We start from the raw sequence: 17,984 nt of genomic DNA on the forward strand, positions 1-17,984 counted from the left end.
TAACCAACTGAGCTATCAGGGAAACCACAATCAGAAGGGTCAGTCTAATCTGTTTTTTTTTTTTTTTTTCCACCTGAAGGTTTGGGACGTGCCTTCTTACTGGAGAGAGTACCATATTGTTTCCCTGGGACGCATTGCTCTGGCTCTTAATGAGAGTGAGCTGGAGCAGCTGGATCTCAGCTCCATCGATACCGTGGCATCCCTCAGCCAGCAGACAGAGTGGACCCCAGGGCAGGTAAGTAGACATGCTGGATCTCTTGAATATTCTATTCCTGTCTTAATAGTGTGTATATTTTCCTTTACATCCTAGAGCATACTTACATTAGTCATTATAGCAGCTTTAAAAGTCTTTGCTGCTGGGGACTTCCCTCATGGTCCAGTGGTTAAGACTTCACTTTCAGTACATGAAATGTGGGTTCAGTCCCTGGCCAGGGAGCTAAGATCCTGTATGTCTAACAGCAAAAAACAGAACAAAACGTGAAACAGAAACAATATTGTAACAAATTCAATAAAGACTTAAAAAATAACTAAAAAAAATAAAAGTCTTTCATCACCATTGTCATTTCTTTTTATTTTTGGCTGCACTGGATCTTCACTGCTGCTCATGGGCTTTCTCTAGTTTCTGTGAGTGGGGGCTGCTCTTTCCCATGGCTTCTCTTGTTGTGGAACATGGGACATAGGCTCTTGAACTTAAGTAGTTGAAGTGCACAGGCTTAGTTGCTCCTAGGCATATGGGGATCTTGCTAAACCAGGGATCAAACCCATGTCCCCGGCATTGGCAGGTAGATCCTTAACCATTGGACAACCAGGGAAATTCATCACTGTCTTTCTGTTAGCTAATTTCCCCCCTAATTATGGTCATATTTTCCTATTTGTAAGTCTAAAAATTTTAATGGGCTAATGGGCATTGTGAATTTTACATCTTTGAGCACTCAGTTTAGTTGCTCTGCTTTGAAGAGTACTAGGCTTTGTTCTGGCATACACTTCAATTACTTTTAGATCAGTTTGATGATTTTGAGGCTTCCCTTTGAGCATTATAAGGGTGAATCTAGAATGAGCTTTATTCAGTGGTTAATTTATCCCCATCACTGAGACGTGATTCTTCTGAGGACTCCATCTAATGCTCTGTGTATTTCAAGATCTCTTCTCTAGGGCTGGTGGGAATGTGAACTCTTCCCAGCTCCATGTGAGCTCCGAGAATTGTTTGGCCTCCTGCTTTCTGATGCCTTTTTGATATTTATGTGGACTCCCACGCCTTGTGTGTGATCAGTGCTCAGCCAGACTTGCTAAGACCTCTCTGTAGGCTTCTGGACCCCATCTCCTCTCTGTGCAATTCCTTCCTCTCCAGTACTTCGCCTGACAAATTTTAGGATCTCTGGCCTCTCTGGACTGGGCTGTCTGTATCCTCAACTCAGCCTGACCACTGGGCTTTTTTGGGTTCCCTTTCCTGCTCCACAGCCTGGAAACTGCCTCTGGGCAGACAGTAAGGGCAATGTGGGGGTCACCTGATTTGTTTTCCTTCTTTCAGTATTATAGGCTTGTGCTTCCTGTTGTCCAGTGTCTAAGTAGAGTCATATCATTTACTTTTTTCAGTTTATGGTGAGAGGGCAATTCCTGTGTCAGTGAATCCTTCATGGGCAAAATAAGGACTTCTTCCCAGAATATGTTACTGTTGGGTAGGAAGTTCATCCACTGCATTGCTGGAAAGTGGTGTCTTAGCTGTGCTGTGTTAACTTGGTTCTCAGGCGGCCCTCCCCTCAGCTGTTATTTTCAGCACCAGGCTTATATATCATGTAATTAGCAACCCCAGAAAAAAGCACTTCTATTTCATTAATTTTTGAAACAGCCCCAGCATTGCCATCAATCTTGCAATTGCCCGGTCCTAAACAATCTGGTCAGAAGTAGAATATGTGGGTTGGCCTGGCACACATCAGAGAGTAGAATCCATCTCATCAAGACCATCTGAACTGAGAACAGGGAACGTGTGTGTGATAGGCTATGTAATGACCCCCAAAGGTGTCCACTCCCTCATTGCTGGAACCCATGAATTTGTTCCCTTATGTGGCAAAAGGAACTTTGCTGATGTGATTAGTTTAAGAATCTTGCAGTGGGAGATTATCCTGGTAGGCCCAACGTAATCACAAGGGTCCTTAGTGATGGAGGTGGGGGCAGGAGGGCCCCAGATACAGAGGGCAGTGTGACCGTGGAGGCAGGGGTCACTGAGAGATTTGAAGGTGCGGCGCTGCTTGGTTTAAAGATCGAAGATGGGGCTCTGAGTCAAGGACTTCAGGCAGCCTCCAGAAGCTAAAACAGACAAAGAAATGAATGCTCTCTAGAGTCTCAAAAGGAACACACCCTGATGCCCCATTTTAGGACTTAAGATCCCCAGAACTATAATAGAATATATCCATGTCATTTCAGGCCCCGGAGTTTGTGGTAATTTGTTACAGCAGCAAAAGGAAATGAATACAGGTGGTTCACCAAGGGAAAAGCATGGTGTTATCAAGGGGAGCGTGGATACTAGGCAGGCAAAACCAAGGCATGTCCCCTACTCTCATGAGCTTCTTGCAATCAGGATTGCTGTGTCATGACTCTGAGTGGCAACATTCAAATAGAACACAGGGTGAATTGTGCTCCGCCGGAGTTGGGCAACGTGGAGGTCCTGGCCCGAAGGTTGAAGTAAGTTAATACATGTTAAATATGTGAACAACGGGCTTGCCTGGTGGCTCAGACATTAAGAATCTGCCTGCAATGCGGGAGACCTGGGTTTGATCCTTGGATTGGGAAGATCCCCTGGAGAAGGGAAAGGCTACCCACTCTAGTATTCTGGCCTGGAGAATTCCATGGACAGAGGAACCTGATGGACTACAGTCCATGGGGTCACAAAGAGTTGGACACGACTGAGCGCCTTTCACTTTCACTTTCATTGTGAACAATGCCTGCCACCTAGTAGTCAAAACAATTAGTTGTTTTCATTGTTGTCGTCAGTATATTGGCGCCATCACACCCCCTCTTTCCACAGTTTAACACTTGCCTCATTTGCAAGATGAGCGGGTTGGACCTCCCCCTGCCCCATCAGTCTGCAGATCCTTCCATTCTGACGTTCTATAATCCTGGGGTTCTGTAACTCTAAAACTGGTTTTGACTGGCTTAAGAAGTGCCACATCACACTTCCAATATTAAAATCATTCTGTTTGCAGCCTGGGAGAAAACAGGAAAATATCTCCAACTTAGAAACTACAGTATCTCTTTCCCTTTGTACCAATTTTCAATTCCCATGGATGGCAGTGAGATTTATCAATATGTTTGAAGGGGATATGAAAACCTAACATTTGCATATATCATTTGCAGTCAGTTCCTCAACTTTAGCTCCCAATCAAACCCTTAAATGCATGTTTCTAGATTAATAGTCAGACCTGGCGGAATTGCATTAACAGATAGTTCAGCTTAAAAACCAATATAAAGGAAAAAAACTATTATAGAAGCCAGAGGGATGAACAGAGAGATTGAAATCTTATAGCTATTCACTTTCAGCGGTTAATATTGCCTAAAAGTGTTGGTATTAATTGTCTTGGAATCATTACAGATACACTGGCCCAGTCATTCAAGGAAATATATTTTGGCTTATCACCTTGCAGGCTGAGCTTGCATTTTCCAGGTTCCAGTGGCAAAACAATTTAATATCACATCTTCAAAGTAATTTTATTTGAATTGTATTTTTGCACTTTCATTTTAAAATGGGCATGCCTGATAGTTGGGGAGCACAGATTGCTATGAGTCAACAAGTGAAACCTGATTATGAAGACTTAATAAGAAAAGTTCAAAAGCTAACTTGAATCTCTACCACTCCTTCATCCCCAAACATCTTCAATGGCTAAGAGTAGAGGCTCTGGAGTCAGACTGCCTGGGTTGTAATCCTAGAACCAGTCATTCAAGTCATCTTGGCATACTTGGCATTACCTTGGCATCTTGGCATAGTTACTTAACCTCTCTGTGCCTCAGTTTCCTCATCTGTGAAATAGAGATAATATTTACTTCCTAGGGTTGTGGGGATTAGAAAAGATAATATGTATAAATGGTCAAAAGAGTGTTGGCATACAGTAAGCATTCAATAAATATTACCTGTTATTATTTGAGATGCACATTTCCATTCAGTCAAGGACATTTAAATCTAAGCACAGTATTAACTGAAATTCCCTTATAGTACCTGTGAGCTTTGTAATCATTGAGGGGAACTTCATGAAGACACTGACCAATCTGATTTGCAGAAATGTAGGAAATCTCTCTGAAGCCAATCCATCATGTGATTGGATTAGAGAGGCAATAATCTGATGTCATTTCAAATGAATATATATTGCCTATGGCTTCTGTAAATCACTCACTCAGATGTTCATCTATGCATTCATTCAAAAAGTACTTATTATTCATAATGTACCCTACTGTGGGCTAGGCATTATGCCAGGTACTGGGAATATGGTAGTGAACTAGCTGGATAGGGTCTTCATCTTTGGAGATTCTGCTTGGTGATACAGACAAAAAGTTGAGCTGTCAAGAGGAAACATTGAACAACTTTTGATAGGGGATAAGCAGAAGATGGACAAGGTTCTCATGGAAATAGTGGGGAGGGAAGCTACTTGGGATGGGAGAATCCAGGAAGTCTTCTCTGAGCAGGTAGTATTTAAACAGACCTGAGGGATAGAAAGGCAACAGCCGTGTTAAAAAGTGGAATCCCATTGGAACGTTTCACAATGTTTGCCAACACTTTCTCTTAACACTAGAGTGATCCATATTGTGTGATGGGATGGACTGACATTAAAGGGAGATGGGAAGATTCACTGTGGCTCTTCCACTTCCACTCAGGAGATGTTCATCCTCGAATGTCCCCTCCCTACCTTTGCATTGTGAGCTCTGGTCCTTTTGTAATCTTTATAATCTGTCTCCATGATCCCTGACAATCCACACTATTATGCAGCTCATCTTTAGGGGATTGACTTGGGTCCTTCCTCAAATCTAACATAGGCAGATGAAATTAATCAGGATTCATCCAGTTACAAGTGACAGAAAACCCAACTCAAAGAGACTTGAGCAAGAACGGAGTTTGTTAACCCAATAAAAAACGAATGGAAGATCTAAACAGACAGTTCTTCAAAGAAGACATACACAAGGCCAAAAAGCACATGAAAAGATGCTCAACATCACTAATTATTAGAGAAATGCAAATCAAAACTACAGTGAGGTATCACCTGAGAGTGGTCAAAAAATCTACAAACAATAAATGCTGGAGAGGGTGTGGAGAAAAGGGGACTCTCCTACCCTGTTGATGGAAATGTAAATTGGTGCATTATAGAGAACGGTATAGAGCTTCCTTAAAAAATGAAATCTGAATTTCCATATGATCCAGCAATCCCACTCCTGGGCATATGTCCAGAGAAAATCATAATTCAAAAAGATACATGCACCCCAGTGTTCACTGAAGCACTATTTACAACAGCCAAGACAAGGGAGCATGCTAAATGTCCATCGACAGAGGAATGGATAAAGAAGATTTGGTACAATGGAATACTACTCAGCCATCAAAAGAGTGAAGTAATGCCATTTGCAGCACCATGGATGGACCTAGAGATTCTTATACTGAGTGAAATAAGTCAGACAGAGAAGGAAGAATACCATATGGTATCACTTATATATGGAATCTAAAAAAATGGTGCAAATGAAAGCACATTTACAAAGCAGAAATAGAGTCACAGATGCAGAAAACAAACTATGGTTACCAGGCGGAAAGGGGAGGAGGGATAAATTGGGAAACCGGCGTTGACATGTACACACTACCATATATAAAATTGATAACTGAAAGGACTTACTATAGGGCTTCCCTCATGGCTCAGATGGTAGAGAATCTGTCTGCAATGCAAGAGATCTGTGTTCGATCCTTGGGTCGGGAAGATCCCCTGAAGAAGGGAATGGCCCATGCCAGTATTCTTGCTTGGAGATTCCCATGGACAGAGGAGCCTGGTGGGCTACAGTTCATGGGGTTGCAAGGAATGTGACATGACAGTAACTAACACTCACTTTTCACTATGGACTTACCATGTAGCACGGGAGCTCTACTCAATGCTCTGTAAAGACCTATATGGGAAAAGAGTCTAAAAAAGAGTGGAGATATGTATATGTGTGTGTATATATGTGTGTATATATATATATCAATATATATGTGTGTATATATATGTGTGTGTATATATATGTGTGCATATATATATAAGTGATTCACTTTGCTATGCCCCTGAAACTAACACAGTGTTGTAAATCAACTATACTCCAATAAAATTTTTTTTTAAAAAGAATGGAATTTATTGACTCCTATCACAGAGGATGTTGAGAGTGGAATTAAAGTATGGCTGGATCTGGGGGCTTCAACACTGTTGTCAGGAATCTCTCACCATTTTTGACCCTGCTTTCTTCTGTGTTGGCTTTGTTCAGAGGCAGTTTCTTTCCATGTGGTGAGTTCTAGCAGATTCAGGTGTTTGTCTTCCAAGGTCCAGTCCAGAGTAAAGAAAGCTCAGCTCTTCTAGTTGCTCCAGCCAAAGTCCTGGTTGGTTTTGACTGGATCACATGCCCAATCTAGAACCAATCACTACGGTCAGGCTAAGAGACATTCTGGCTGGCCAGGACTGGACCACAGTATCACTCCTGGAACTTATAATGCAGTTAGCTCCAATTGGACCACATAAAGTAAGAGTGCAGGAGAGCTGGCTCACCAGGGAAAGTCATGAACAATGAGTAGCCACTATGTTAAATTAAGGGGATCCTCCACTACACATCAACCCCTAAAACCAAAGCTAATTGGAAAGATTCCCGTGTGGTTTTAAATGCCAAAGCATTTAATGTACTACCCCCTGGAACTGAAAAGTGAGAGGCAAACCTATTTCAGGGTAGATTTCATGAAGGTCACATCTGACTTGAACTCCCAAATAAAAGGATGGATTTTAACAGTTGGGAATGTAGGAAGGGCATTTCAGATTGAGGCACTGATTTGAGTAAAGGTGTAAAGGCAGAAAATTGCAAGGTTTTATCAGAAAATTGTGAAAACAGATGCTGGAAAAGTTTGGATCCTAATGTAGAAGAACTTAAATGACCAAACTATCTGAAAGTCACGAATGATGAGGGGAATAAACCAGGAGACACAGACCCAAGGTACCGATGTCTTTAATGTTGAAGGATACACGAACTTCATGGTCTAAAGATGCCTCCATAGATCAGGGGACATACTCAGTAGAAGCAGCACCATCAGGAGGTTAGCCTGGATGAGTGGCTAGGATGCTTGGAATGGATAATATGTCCAGAGGAGAAGTGAGAGCAATCAGTCAGGAGCTGGCTCCATCATCCCCTTGGATCTTGGGGTCTTAATCATCCCTGGATGGTTCATTTCTTGTCCTTCCACATTTTTATAGGCTAAATCCATTCTTCAAGGGTTTCTGGAGGATTCAGGCTATAGTGTCCAGGATCTGAAGAGCTTCCACTTGGTAGGACTTGGTGCAATGCTGTGTGCCATGAACATCACCGAAATCTCACTTATAAAGATCTTGGAATTCAGGTAACCAAAATACTAGTGCACAGAGTGGCAAATGATTGATTTGTTGGTTCATTCATTCATTCATTTATTCATCAAGATGTTCTCTGCTTCCTGCTGCTTTGCAACATTTCTGGGATAAAATAAGGAGTGAGATTAGCTGGATCCTTTCTCGGTGCTGAGCCTACCTACCTTTTGCATATCTGTTTTGGCTGGAGAGTTTCCTAGGCTCACACTCTATCCCTCCCTTGTGACCAGGGTGGTGGTGGCCAGAATCGGGACCCTGCTCTGCAGTCCCCAGGTCTTGGCGGAGTTTAAGAGGAAGGCAGAAGTTGTGTTTGGGGAGCCCACTGACTGGTCCAGATTTGTCTTGCAGGAGCTTGGAACCATTGCAGGTAAGAGGCACCTTGAGCATGCCTTTCTCCCCCTCTCCAACCTTAAATCTGGGGGCAAAAGCAAACAGCACAATCCTTGGCCACCTGTAGTGAACATCCATAGAGTTATGGTGGAACCTAGATTTCATGACTTCAAGTTGCAGAGGGTGGGGTCTGCAAGTCTGCTTTTTAAACAAGTTCTCTTGGTAATTCTGTGTGGCTAAAGTGGTTTAGCATGTTATCTAATTGGCTCCGAAATAGATTTATACACAATTTAAAATTTGTGTAAAGTGAAGCTCCTTCTGGGCATAAATTTCCTTGTAGGAGACCAATCAGGGCTAATGTGACCCACATATTTTTTCCTGGGTTGATTAAGGAACCTAACTCCCCAGTGTGACTTTCAGGACCTTTTGTAAGGAATGATGTTTGCCTAGAACATGCAGATCTGTACATTACGCAGTGCCATTAATAAAACAAACGGAGTCTGATGGCTTGAATTAAACCCTCTGATTCCTTTTTCTCCCCAGCTGGATTAACTAAAGAAGAGCTCCGAATGCTTGATAAGGATTTGATGCCATATTTCCAGCCATCAGCAATCAAATGCCTTCCTGATGAGATATTCAAAGTAAGTACTCAGTTCCTCAAGGAGAATGGGAGCTTGACCCCATTTCAAATCACACAGGGAAGCCAGATGGTGGGTGTTGGATTCTAGGGACCGCCAACCTGCTTCTGCTAATAGGGCCAGAGGAGAGCTATATGCCAACAATGGGTGGATCACAACATAATTTTAGCTGTTTTTGTTTTTAAAGTATTTTTCTTTAATTTTTAGCTTATTTTTAAATTGTGTCTATTTTTATGGTTTCCCTCTCCTCACAGCCACTGGCACTAATTTCCTATTTATGATGGTATGACAGGTGTATATTCTCTATTCCCAAACCCTTGGGAGCAGATATATTTCAGAATTTGGAATTTTTCAGAGTTTAGAAAGATCACTCTGTGAATCTACAGTATTGTAAATGAACACCTTCAGCAATGTCTGGGGGAATCACCTTGTAAGCAAGTACATTAATATTTCTATGAAGAAATCTGTGACAAATCACACTAATTGGAATAAATAGAGACTATAAATGGTTTCACATCAATTCAGGTCAGATTTTGCTGGCAAATGAGTTTGTCTTAAACTTTGGAAAAAACTTACAGGTTTCAGACTTTTTTTGGACTTCAGAATTGTAGATGAGGGATGACATTTCCATTAACATTTCTTTTTAAAATAAATTTAAGCGAAACATTTAAATTGATTTAAAGAAAAGAATTAAGAAAGCCACAATAGGATATGTAGTAAACAGCTATGGAAAAAATTGAGAGGGTTGAAGTGGATCTGAGGATAGGGAAGCAGACGTATAAGATTAGGAGAGGGTTTGGTGGCGGCAGTCTGCTCTGATGAAGAGTGACTCTGGTGTTCTTGTTTGCTGGGTAACTTGGAAACATATTCTTTCCACCAAAACTGGATAAGGCACACCAGGCTAGACAAGCTCCCATGATGCCACTCATTGGTTCTTTTTAAGACAGAGAACAGATCTTGAACCACTTCAGGACCAAGAACAGTTCCCAGCACAGACCAGGTGTGAGCTCTGTTTGAAAAGTGGAAGTCTCTTTGTGACCATGGACTAAACAGACCATGGAATTCTCCAGGCCAGAACACTGGAGTGGGTAGCTGTTCCTTTCTCCAGAGGATATTCCCAACCCAGGGATTGAACCCAGTTCTCACATTGCAGGCGGATTCTTTACCGTCTGAGCCTCCAGGGAAGCCCAAGAATACTGGAGTGGGTAGCCTAGATCCCTTCTCAAGAAGATCTTCCTGACCCAGTAATCAAACTGGGGTCTCTTGCACTACAGGTGAATTCTTTACCAGCTGAGCTCCCAGGAAAGCTGTTTGGGGGAAATAAATAAGTAGCTGTCCTTAAAGGCCATTGAGCTTCTCTTCTGGGGGCTCTGCATGGGGTAGGCGGCTTGGTCCTTGAAGTTGGCATGTTGCTGAGCATGCTCTCCTGGTCTTGTTTGGAACGTACTTTGCAGTTTACTTTTTCTGGAAATTTTAGCAGCCACTTACATTGTGGTAGGCTTCAGCCTAGGTGCTAGGGTGTAGCTACCAGACTAGGTTCACATGGCATGCACCGGTGAAGGTGTATAATGCAGTGCCTTCAGGGGCTTGAAAAAGTAACAAAAGAATGTAGTGGCCTGGGTAGGGACTAAGGTGAAATGGAGAGCCAGTCTAAAGCTAGGAAGGCTGCTTCTCATCTCTGGCACAGGATGCGATGCAGTGTGACAGTGGGACCTAGCATTGCTGCCGGATCTTCCGTTTTTTTTTTTTTTTAGAATCCTGAAGTCTCATTTTCATGTGACATCTGATCATTAAATGTTGGAACCACTTTGAATTTATTTTTTGAAACAGTTTAATAGGCCTAGGGTGGCAAGCAGCAACATTGGAAAAATAGATAATTTTTATAATACAGACTCTGTGTTAATGGTAGATGCCAGGAGTGCATGTCTGCTCTGTGTGTGTGTTTGGTGAGAGGGAGGAGGTGATGCTGAATTTTGCAGGACAAGTCAGATAGGTGAGAAGGAGGAACAGTGTTCCAGATGGAAGGATGTACTGCCTCCTGGGGATTATACCTACGGCTGCCCATTCTCCAGGAGTGAAGGGTACCAGCAAGGAATGGGGGTGGGGTGCTGGAGAGGTGGGCAGGACCCAGAGCTTGAAGGCCTTATTACTGTGTAAAGAGCTTGAACTGCGTCCTGGAGAGGGGGCAGAAAGGGTTCTAAGCAGGGGAATGACATGATTCCAGGGAAACATCAACCCCGACAAGAAAGAATAATGTGAAGGAGCAAAGACAGGGTGAAAGAGCAGAACCCCCTTCCTCAGAATCTTTGGGGCCCTTAGAAAATGAGCAGGGTGACTTTAGAGGCACCTGATATCCCATCTCATTTCACACCCACTGGAACTAGTCACCGAGTCCTCTAAGCCAGAAGTGATTGCAGAAAACATCTTGTTCAGGGCCCTTGAGCAGAATTCCCACTGCTGTGTGTCTATGGCACACATCACTAATAGATTACTGCACTTACCCTTTGTAGAACCCTTACCGGACTCACCTGTGATGAGTTGAGAATCCACATAGGAGATAAGTTCTCTGTGTCATCCCATATCTAGTCCAGAAGCACAGAGAGGCTATGAAACTTGCCCAAGGTCACACAGCTAGTGGGTGGCAGAGCTGGGACACAGATTAAAAGCTTTGCCCTTTAGATGTGTGTTTTCTCTACCACATCAGGGTTTCTCCGGTGGGGGACTTGAAGCATTGTGGGCAGGGTGACTTGCACTGCATTAAACAACATTAAGTCGCCTTATCAACTCTCTTTTACTACTGATTACTTCAAGGGGGAAATCTCAATTTGGAGCTTATATATATATATATATATTTAAAAGAGGCCCCAGGATCAGACAGTGTTGGCCAACAGATCTAGCTAGAATTTAGTAATGTTGTTTTACTTCTTCTGGCATATTTTAAACTAGTACTTCTTGCAAGTCATCCTAAGTTTCCATTTTTGGAAATTGCCATTAATTTTTTTTTCCATTTTATCATACATTTATGTCAGTAGTGAAAGAGTGATCTGATTTTAAGGAAAAATCCTCAAGAGGAGCACAAATGAGAGATACACGGGTACTGCAAAGTTGTGCGGGCCCAGGGCCGATGCCCGAGCTTTGGGAAAGTCTCGGAGGGGCGCCTCTGAGGGCGCTGTCCGCTTCCCCCCTGCAGGAGCTGTCGGCCGAGCAGATCGCCTCCCTGGGCCCTGAAAACGCGGCGGCGGTGACCCCAGCGCAGCGCCGGCAGCTCAGCATGGTGCAGCTGCAGAGCCTCCAGCGGGCGCTAGATGGCGCCAAGACTCGCTCCTGGCTGGACGCGCCTCCGAGCGCCAGCCCCGCCCGGACCCCCTCCTCGCTGTCTCCTCCTGGTGAGCCGGACAGACCCAGCCCCACTCCCACTCCTAATCCCCATTCCTCGTCTCTCGGCCCGCCCCGCCTGACAGGGGGCGGCGAGAAGGATCCTAAAATTCAGGGTGGGGTCTTCGGACGGTCCTTGAAGATTCTGCATTCAGAGAAAAACCCATAGTCTGTACCAAGCATATATAAAGAATGGTCAACTCCGGAGCATTTGCATGTCTTGGGAGGAGGGGAGCTCTTAAAAATTGCCAGCCCTACGGACCCCACCCAGAACCCACTGAATCAGAGTTTCTCAGGACTTAAGCCCTTTCAGTGGTTCCTTTGCTCCTCCGTCCTTCTCACCGTCCAGGATTAATAAATTCAGGCGATATATTTTGGGCACCTACTATGTGCTAAGCCTGCAGTAGGAGCTGGTGAGTAAGGCAGGGGAGGCTCTCTCGTAATAAACAAGGAGATTTCAAATCTGATTAAGACCAGGGAAGGAAAGCAGCAGAAGGAAGTGGTGGTGAGGAAGAAATGAGCTGAGCTGAGGAGTCGGGGGTGGAGGTGGCTTTCTTTCCCGGTTTTTTTTTTTCCCTCCCTGCCTATCTCACATGCCCTCCCCTCGCCCTCACACTTGTTTATGACTCCTGTCTTTAGTGAGCACGGTCATTGGACCAAGGATGGTGCTCGGCTCTGGGGAGGCAGCTGTGAACAAGCCTGTCCTCGTGGAGCTCCCAGTCCAGGGTGGGGGTGACGGAAGCCCCAGCACCCAGGCGACCAGGAGGCAATACGAGGGGTACTGGGAGCGGGGACACAGGGATCGCTGGGGAGAGGCAGCTTCCTGGGTTTCAGGGAGGGGAAGCGGCTGTGGAAACCTCCTGAAGACTGATTTCTAGGCTGCAAACCCAGCTGGAGAGATGGACCCAGCCAGTGGGGAGTGTCCCAGGTAGAGGCAGGAGCAGATGCAAATATCCAGAATCCAAAGAGAGCTGGGGCCTCACCATCTCCAGGTGCCCCCCCCCCCCCTTGGGGATGGGAGGATGCCCAATTTCTGCAAATGGGAGCCATGCCCTTTGATTTATTACTATCTTTAAACTTTTTCGTCTAAATATAATCTGCATACATGTAAAAGGTTTTTGAAAATGTTGCAGTGTTTTGGGTCTTATATAATGCACACAATAGACAATGCACATTGTTTAAAATATGAAAAGTCTGAAAAGGTGTGAAGTGAAACATCCACCCTCCACCCGCTGTTCCACAGTCACCCAGTTCCCCTCCTCAGAGCGGCCAATGTTACCAGCTTGTGGATCTATCCAGAGATATTCTATGCACATCCATAGATTATCTCTGCACTTTTACAAAAGCTTATTATATACTTTGTCCTGTGACTTGCATTTTTCACCTGAAAATTTACCTTAGAGACAGTTCCATATCCATATCTAGGAGCCGTGCAGTTCTTGGTTTTCTGGCTATGCTGTAACTGTCTTTAACTAGATCTCTATAGAGGATAATTCAGTTGTTTCTATTTTTATACTGTTACAATCAATGCTGCAGCGAATGACTTTATATACTTTGCATCTGTTCAAGTATATCTGCAGGGTAAACTCTTCCAAGTGAGACTGGGGGGTCAGAGGGTCGGTGCATCTGGAAATTCTGATGCAGGAGAAGCCCAGTGCCTCTTTCCTTCCATTCACCCCACCAGCCTGAGCTGGTCCTGGTAGCCAGATGAACTGTTCCTGGGGGCCAGGCACTTAATCTTGTTTCCTAAACTTGCTTTGTTATCTGAACCACCTGGGTGTGATACTTAAAATCCAGATCCCCCGGCCTGATACCTGACTTGCTGAATCAGAATTTGCAGGGGAAGATCCCCAAATTTGCATTTTTAGCCATCTCCAATCACAGGTGACTCCTGTGATTAAGGCACTTCCGCTGCTGCTTCTGCTGCTGCTGCTAAGTCGCTTCAGTTGTGTCCGACTCTGTGCGACCCCATAGACGGCAGCCCACCAGGCTCCCCCGTCCCTGGGATTCTCCAGGCAAGAACACTGGAGTGGGCTGCCATTTCCTTCTCCAATGCATGAAAGTGAAAAGTGAAAGTGAAGTTGCTCAGTCGTGTCAGACTCTTAGTGACCCCATGGACTGCAGCTCACCAGGCCCCTCCGTCCATGGAATTTTCCAGGCAAGAGAACAGGAGTGGGGTGCCAGTGCCTTCTCCGAAGGCAGTTCTGGTACTTGCTAATTCACACAGTCTCATACACTTTGCCCTCCCGCCCCTTGCTATTTGGGGTCATTATTCTTGTTTAGGGTTGAACAAGCCAAGACCTAGTGAGGGGGAGGTGCAGGGAACTGGTGCCATGTGCCCACCCTCTGTGGGCTGCTGAGACCTCCTGTGAACTCTTGTCTTGTTTCCTTGTAGGAGCCTGGGTCTCCGGGGGTCTTGGGCTGGGCTACCCTCTCCTGGTCCTGATGCCCAAGCTCGTGTGGTGAGTGGTGTTTGTGCATCGCCCTGGAGTCGAAGCAGCTGGCCAAAGCGCTTGCAGACCCCAAGGACCCTACAGAGGGTGGGAGTCCCCCACCCCAACTCGGAGCCTCAACGAGGGCAAGGAGACCTTGGTACTTTGGAACTGAAGAGGCACTAAAGGAAGAGTAATTAATAAAATGTGATCTTGCACCTTCTTAAACTGGCTTGAATCCTCGGCAGGGAGACCTCATCTCAGTCTCCCTAGTTTTCCAGCTTGAAGACTGGAAATCTGGGGAGGGGAGAGCATTTCCTGTCAACAGCATGAAAACATTAGTACAAGTTAACACCCTCTCTCTAGAGGGAGATGCCAACCAGTGATGGGTGCAGGCCTAAGCCCCGATTTCACCAAGACCTGATCTGGCTCTCTTCTGGTTTTAATTTCCCTTCCTCGGAGATATAGGCCATATTGGATTTCTCCTTCTTAGATATTTAGCAGAGCTGAAATAAATGAATCCCGTAATAGACGCCGATATTCCTGCCTGATTGTTGGGACTAATTGATATTTTGGTGGGCATTGCATTGCTTGGAAGTTAAAACATTTAACATGGCTCAACGTTAAATCAATTTTAAAATACCCTTTCCAGATACCTTCCATTTCCTTGGGAGTCAGCTGAATGAATGGCTGTTAAACTTTCAAAAATATACCTTTCTTGGTGGAGGTGGTGGCTCTTCTGGGTTTTAAGTGCTCTGGGCTTTGGGGATGGGTTGAAATAAAAGAAAATACACTGTGTAAGTCAGTCACTCCTGTGATTATGGCATGGCAGAGGAAATACACACATTGGCCCAGTCCTTTTGGAGGCTGGGATGGAGTTACCTCTGGAAACTTGCAAGATGCTCGTGACCTTTGGCTCAGGAAGGCAGAGCTCAGGAAGGTGTGCTTTGCTGCCTCCTGGATGTTATGCCTTCTCAAATTCAGCCATCAAAGTTGTTTCTCACGACATAGCTTAAGGTGGCGAGTTTTTTTGAGGGGGGATTCCCAGCCTCCACCTTCTGCAACTCCCCCAGCTGTTTGCAGAGATCACGGTACTGGTGTGTGGGTCACAGTGTGCTGGCTATGTCTCTGATTGGTCAGGGCCTGTACTGTACTGGTTATTAGTACAGGTAGATGTTGTGGAGGTTGGCTGGTCTTCAGAAGTCATGTGTGGTTATTCAGTTCAGTTCAGTCACTCAGTTGTGTCCGACTCTCTGCAACCCCATGAACCACACCATGCCAGGACTCCCTGTCTATTACCATCTCCCAGAGTCCATTCAAACCCATGTCCATTGAGTCGGTGATGCCATCCAACCATCTCATCCTCTGTTATGCCCTTCTCCTCCTGCCCTCAGTCTTTCCCAGCATCAGGGTCTTTTCAAATGAGTCAGCTCTTTGCATCAGGTGGCCAAAGTATTGGAGTTTCAGCTTCAGTATCAGTCCTTTCAATGAATATTCAGGACTGATTTCCTTTAGGATGGACTGGTTGGATCTCCTTGCAGTCCAAGAGACTCTCAAGAGTCTTCTCCAACACTACAGCACCAATTCAAAAGCACCAATTCTTCGGCACTCAGCTTTCTTTATAGTCCAACTCTCACATCCATACATGACCATTGGAAAAACCATAGCCTTGACTAGACGGACTTTTGTTGACAAAGTAATTAATGTCTCTGCTTTCCAATATGCTGTCTAGGTTGGTCATAATAGACTGGGGTGTGGAGGGTGTGGCCCTGTAGGTGTTACTTGGGGTCTGATCTGATTTTCTTTCATCCTGGTGGGGAAGTGGTTGCTAGGGCTGCTTCTGGAGCCCAGATCATGGATCTGGTTACAAACTCCAGCCCCAGTTTAGCTGGGCGGGACCGGCTGCTTCGAGCGGGGTGCTGGGTGAGAATGTGTCTGCCCAGATTCCCGTCAGAGAGGCCTTGGACCTTGCTTAGTAGTCCCACTTTCTTCCAGCCTTGAATTATCCTGGGCAACCACAACTTCCTATGAGTCAGACTTCATGCTGCCAATGCCAAGTAGCTTTGCGTCTCACTTTGGCTTCTGATCATTTGTTTCTGGGTTAGTTTCTGGGTCATTCCTCCCATCGTGGGTGACAGTAACGGCTCCTGTTCTGCAGGTCCAGTATGCATCAGGCGCTGCTCTGAGGTCTTTGCGTGTATCCTTAGCTCATGTCATCATCCCCCCGACCCTGCCAGGTGGATGCTTTTGGTTCCTGTTTTCCAGATGAGGCGACTGAACCCAAGAAAGATGAAGGAACTCTTGTCTAAGGCCTCTCAGATAGCGAGGATTTGGGTTCTGACATTTTGTCTCGCCCTCTGCTGCCTCCAGGATGGATATTCTTGAACTTCTCTAATGAGTTAGATCAGAGAGAGGTTCTGTAGATCCCTTCCCCTCCTCCTCTGGCGGGAGGCCAGCTTGCCTCACAGCTCATATAATTGGTGATTGCCTCAGGCAGGAAGACAAATCCAGCTTATGCCCTGCAGGACCCCCGGAGTCTCGGGTTGAAGTGTGCAGCCTTCTGCACGCAGAAAAGCAGCGGTCACACCACAGGTACAGCTCCCGTTCACCTTTTCAATGTCAGCGGTGCTGTCGGGTTCCCAGCCTCCACCTGCTGCAGCTCCCCCCAGCTGTTTGCAGAGATCACGGTGCCTGGCGGGTGCCGTTGCGGGTCACAGTGTGCTGGCTCTGGCTCTGATCGGTCAGGGCTTGTGCCATAGTGGTTATTCAAATTTTTGAACATTGCTCAGCTAGATCCTTTTACAGATCCCCTGCCTTCAAGCTTGATGGGGGCTGGGAGTCTTTCTGCACCTTCAGTCTGCCATCCAGTGGGATTAGATTTAAGCTATTCCCTCTAGATCTGGTACCCAGGGGTTCAGCCAGAGCGGCTGGGATGGGCTCTACTGCCAATGAAAGGTGGCTGTGAGTTGGTGCGTGTGTGAACATGTGTGAGTGTATGTTTACTTGGCTTTACTGAAGAAATGCTGTCATGCAAGAGGCAGTAAACAACTTGATATTAAATATTAGGTATTTCTTTGTCCTTAAAAATTCTTTGTCCATCCTTGCCTCCTTTAAACACATCTCTGTTGTCTCCCTATAAAGCATATATGTAATAAACAGGGAGGCCTGGCAGAATTCCAGCCCACGCAGTGTCTAAGTGGCACGTCTTCAAAGTCCAAATCTTGAAACCTTCTTGAAGTGAGTGTCCTTGCTACAAATCCATCCAGGATGTCCAGCAATTCCTGGGATTCTCAACCACCTCAGGAGGGTTGTTGTCCACTTCTCTGTCTTTCCTGTCCCAGGAACTGATTATTTCAGAAAGGGACATAGCCTGTCTGATCCTTGAAATCTTGGCAACTCACTGGCAGGTGAAGACCTTATTTGCCTTCACCTTCATCCTGGCCTTTTACGAACCCAACAAAATGCCTGCTAATGAAATGTGGGGGAAGGAACTGTCCTTTCCCAGGAGACCTCTGGCCCTGAGGAGTTCCTTCCAGTCTCCGAGACCCTCTGGAACACTCCTGTGTCGGGGGCAGCTAGACAGTGGTTCCCAACTCTTCTGCTCACTCCTTTTA

General features: G+C 45.4%; 1 protein-coding gene across 1 annotated transcript in view; it reads left to right on the forward strand.

The window, feature by feature from the left end:
• Positions 1–14,814, forward strand: part of OTOA (otoancorin) — a 66,039-nt gene extending 51,225 nt beyond the window's left edge. Inside the window, exons 23-28 of the mRNA XM_065920321.1 lie at positions 80–235; positions 7,449–7,591; positions 7,826–7,962; positions 8,469–8,566; positions 11,754–11,949; positions 14,334–14,814. Coding sequence (XP_065776393.1) covers positions 80–235; positions 7,449–7,591; positions 7,826–7,962; positions 8,469–8,566; positions 11,754–11,949; positions 14,334–14,404 — 801 coding nt within the window. The 3' untranslated portion in view covers positions 14,405–14,814. The remainder of the gene's footprint in view (positions 1–79; positions 236–7,448; positions 7,592–7,825; positions 7,963–8,468; positions 8,567–11,753; positions 11,950–14,333) is intronic.
• Positions 14,815–17,984: the final 3,170 nt, after the last annotated feature.

Source organism: Muntiacus reevesi, chromosome 2, assembly GCF_963930625.1.
Source record: "Muntiacus reevesi chromosome 2, mMunRee1.1, whole genome shotgun sequence".
NCBI classification, from domain to species: Eukaryota; Metazoa; Chordata; class Mammalia; order Artiodactyla; family Cervidae; genus Muntiacus; species Muntiacus reevesi.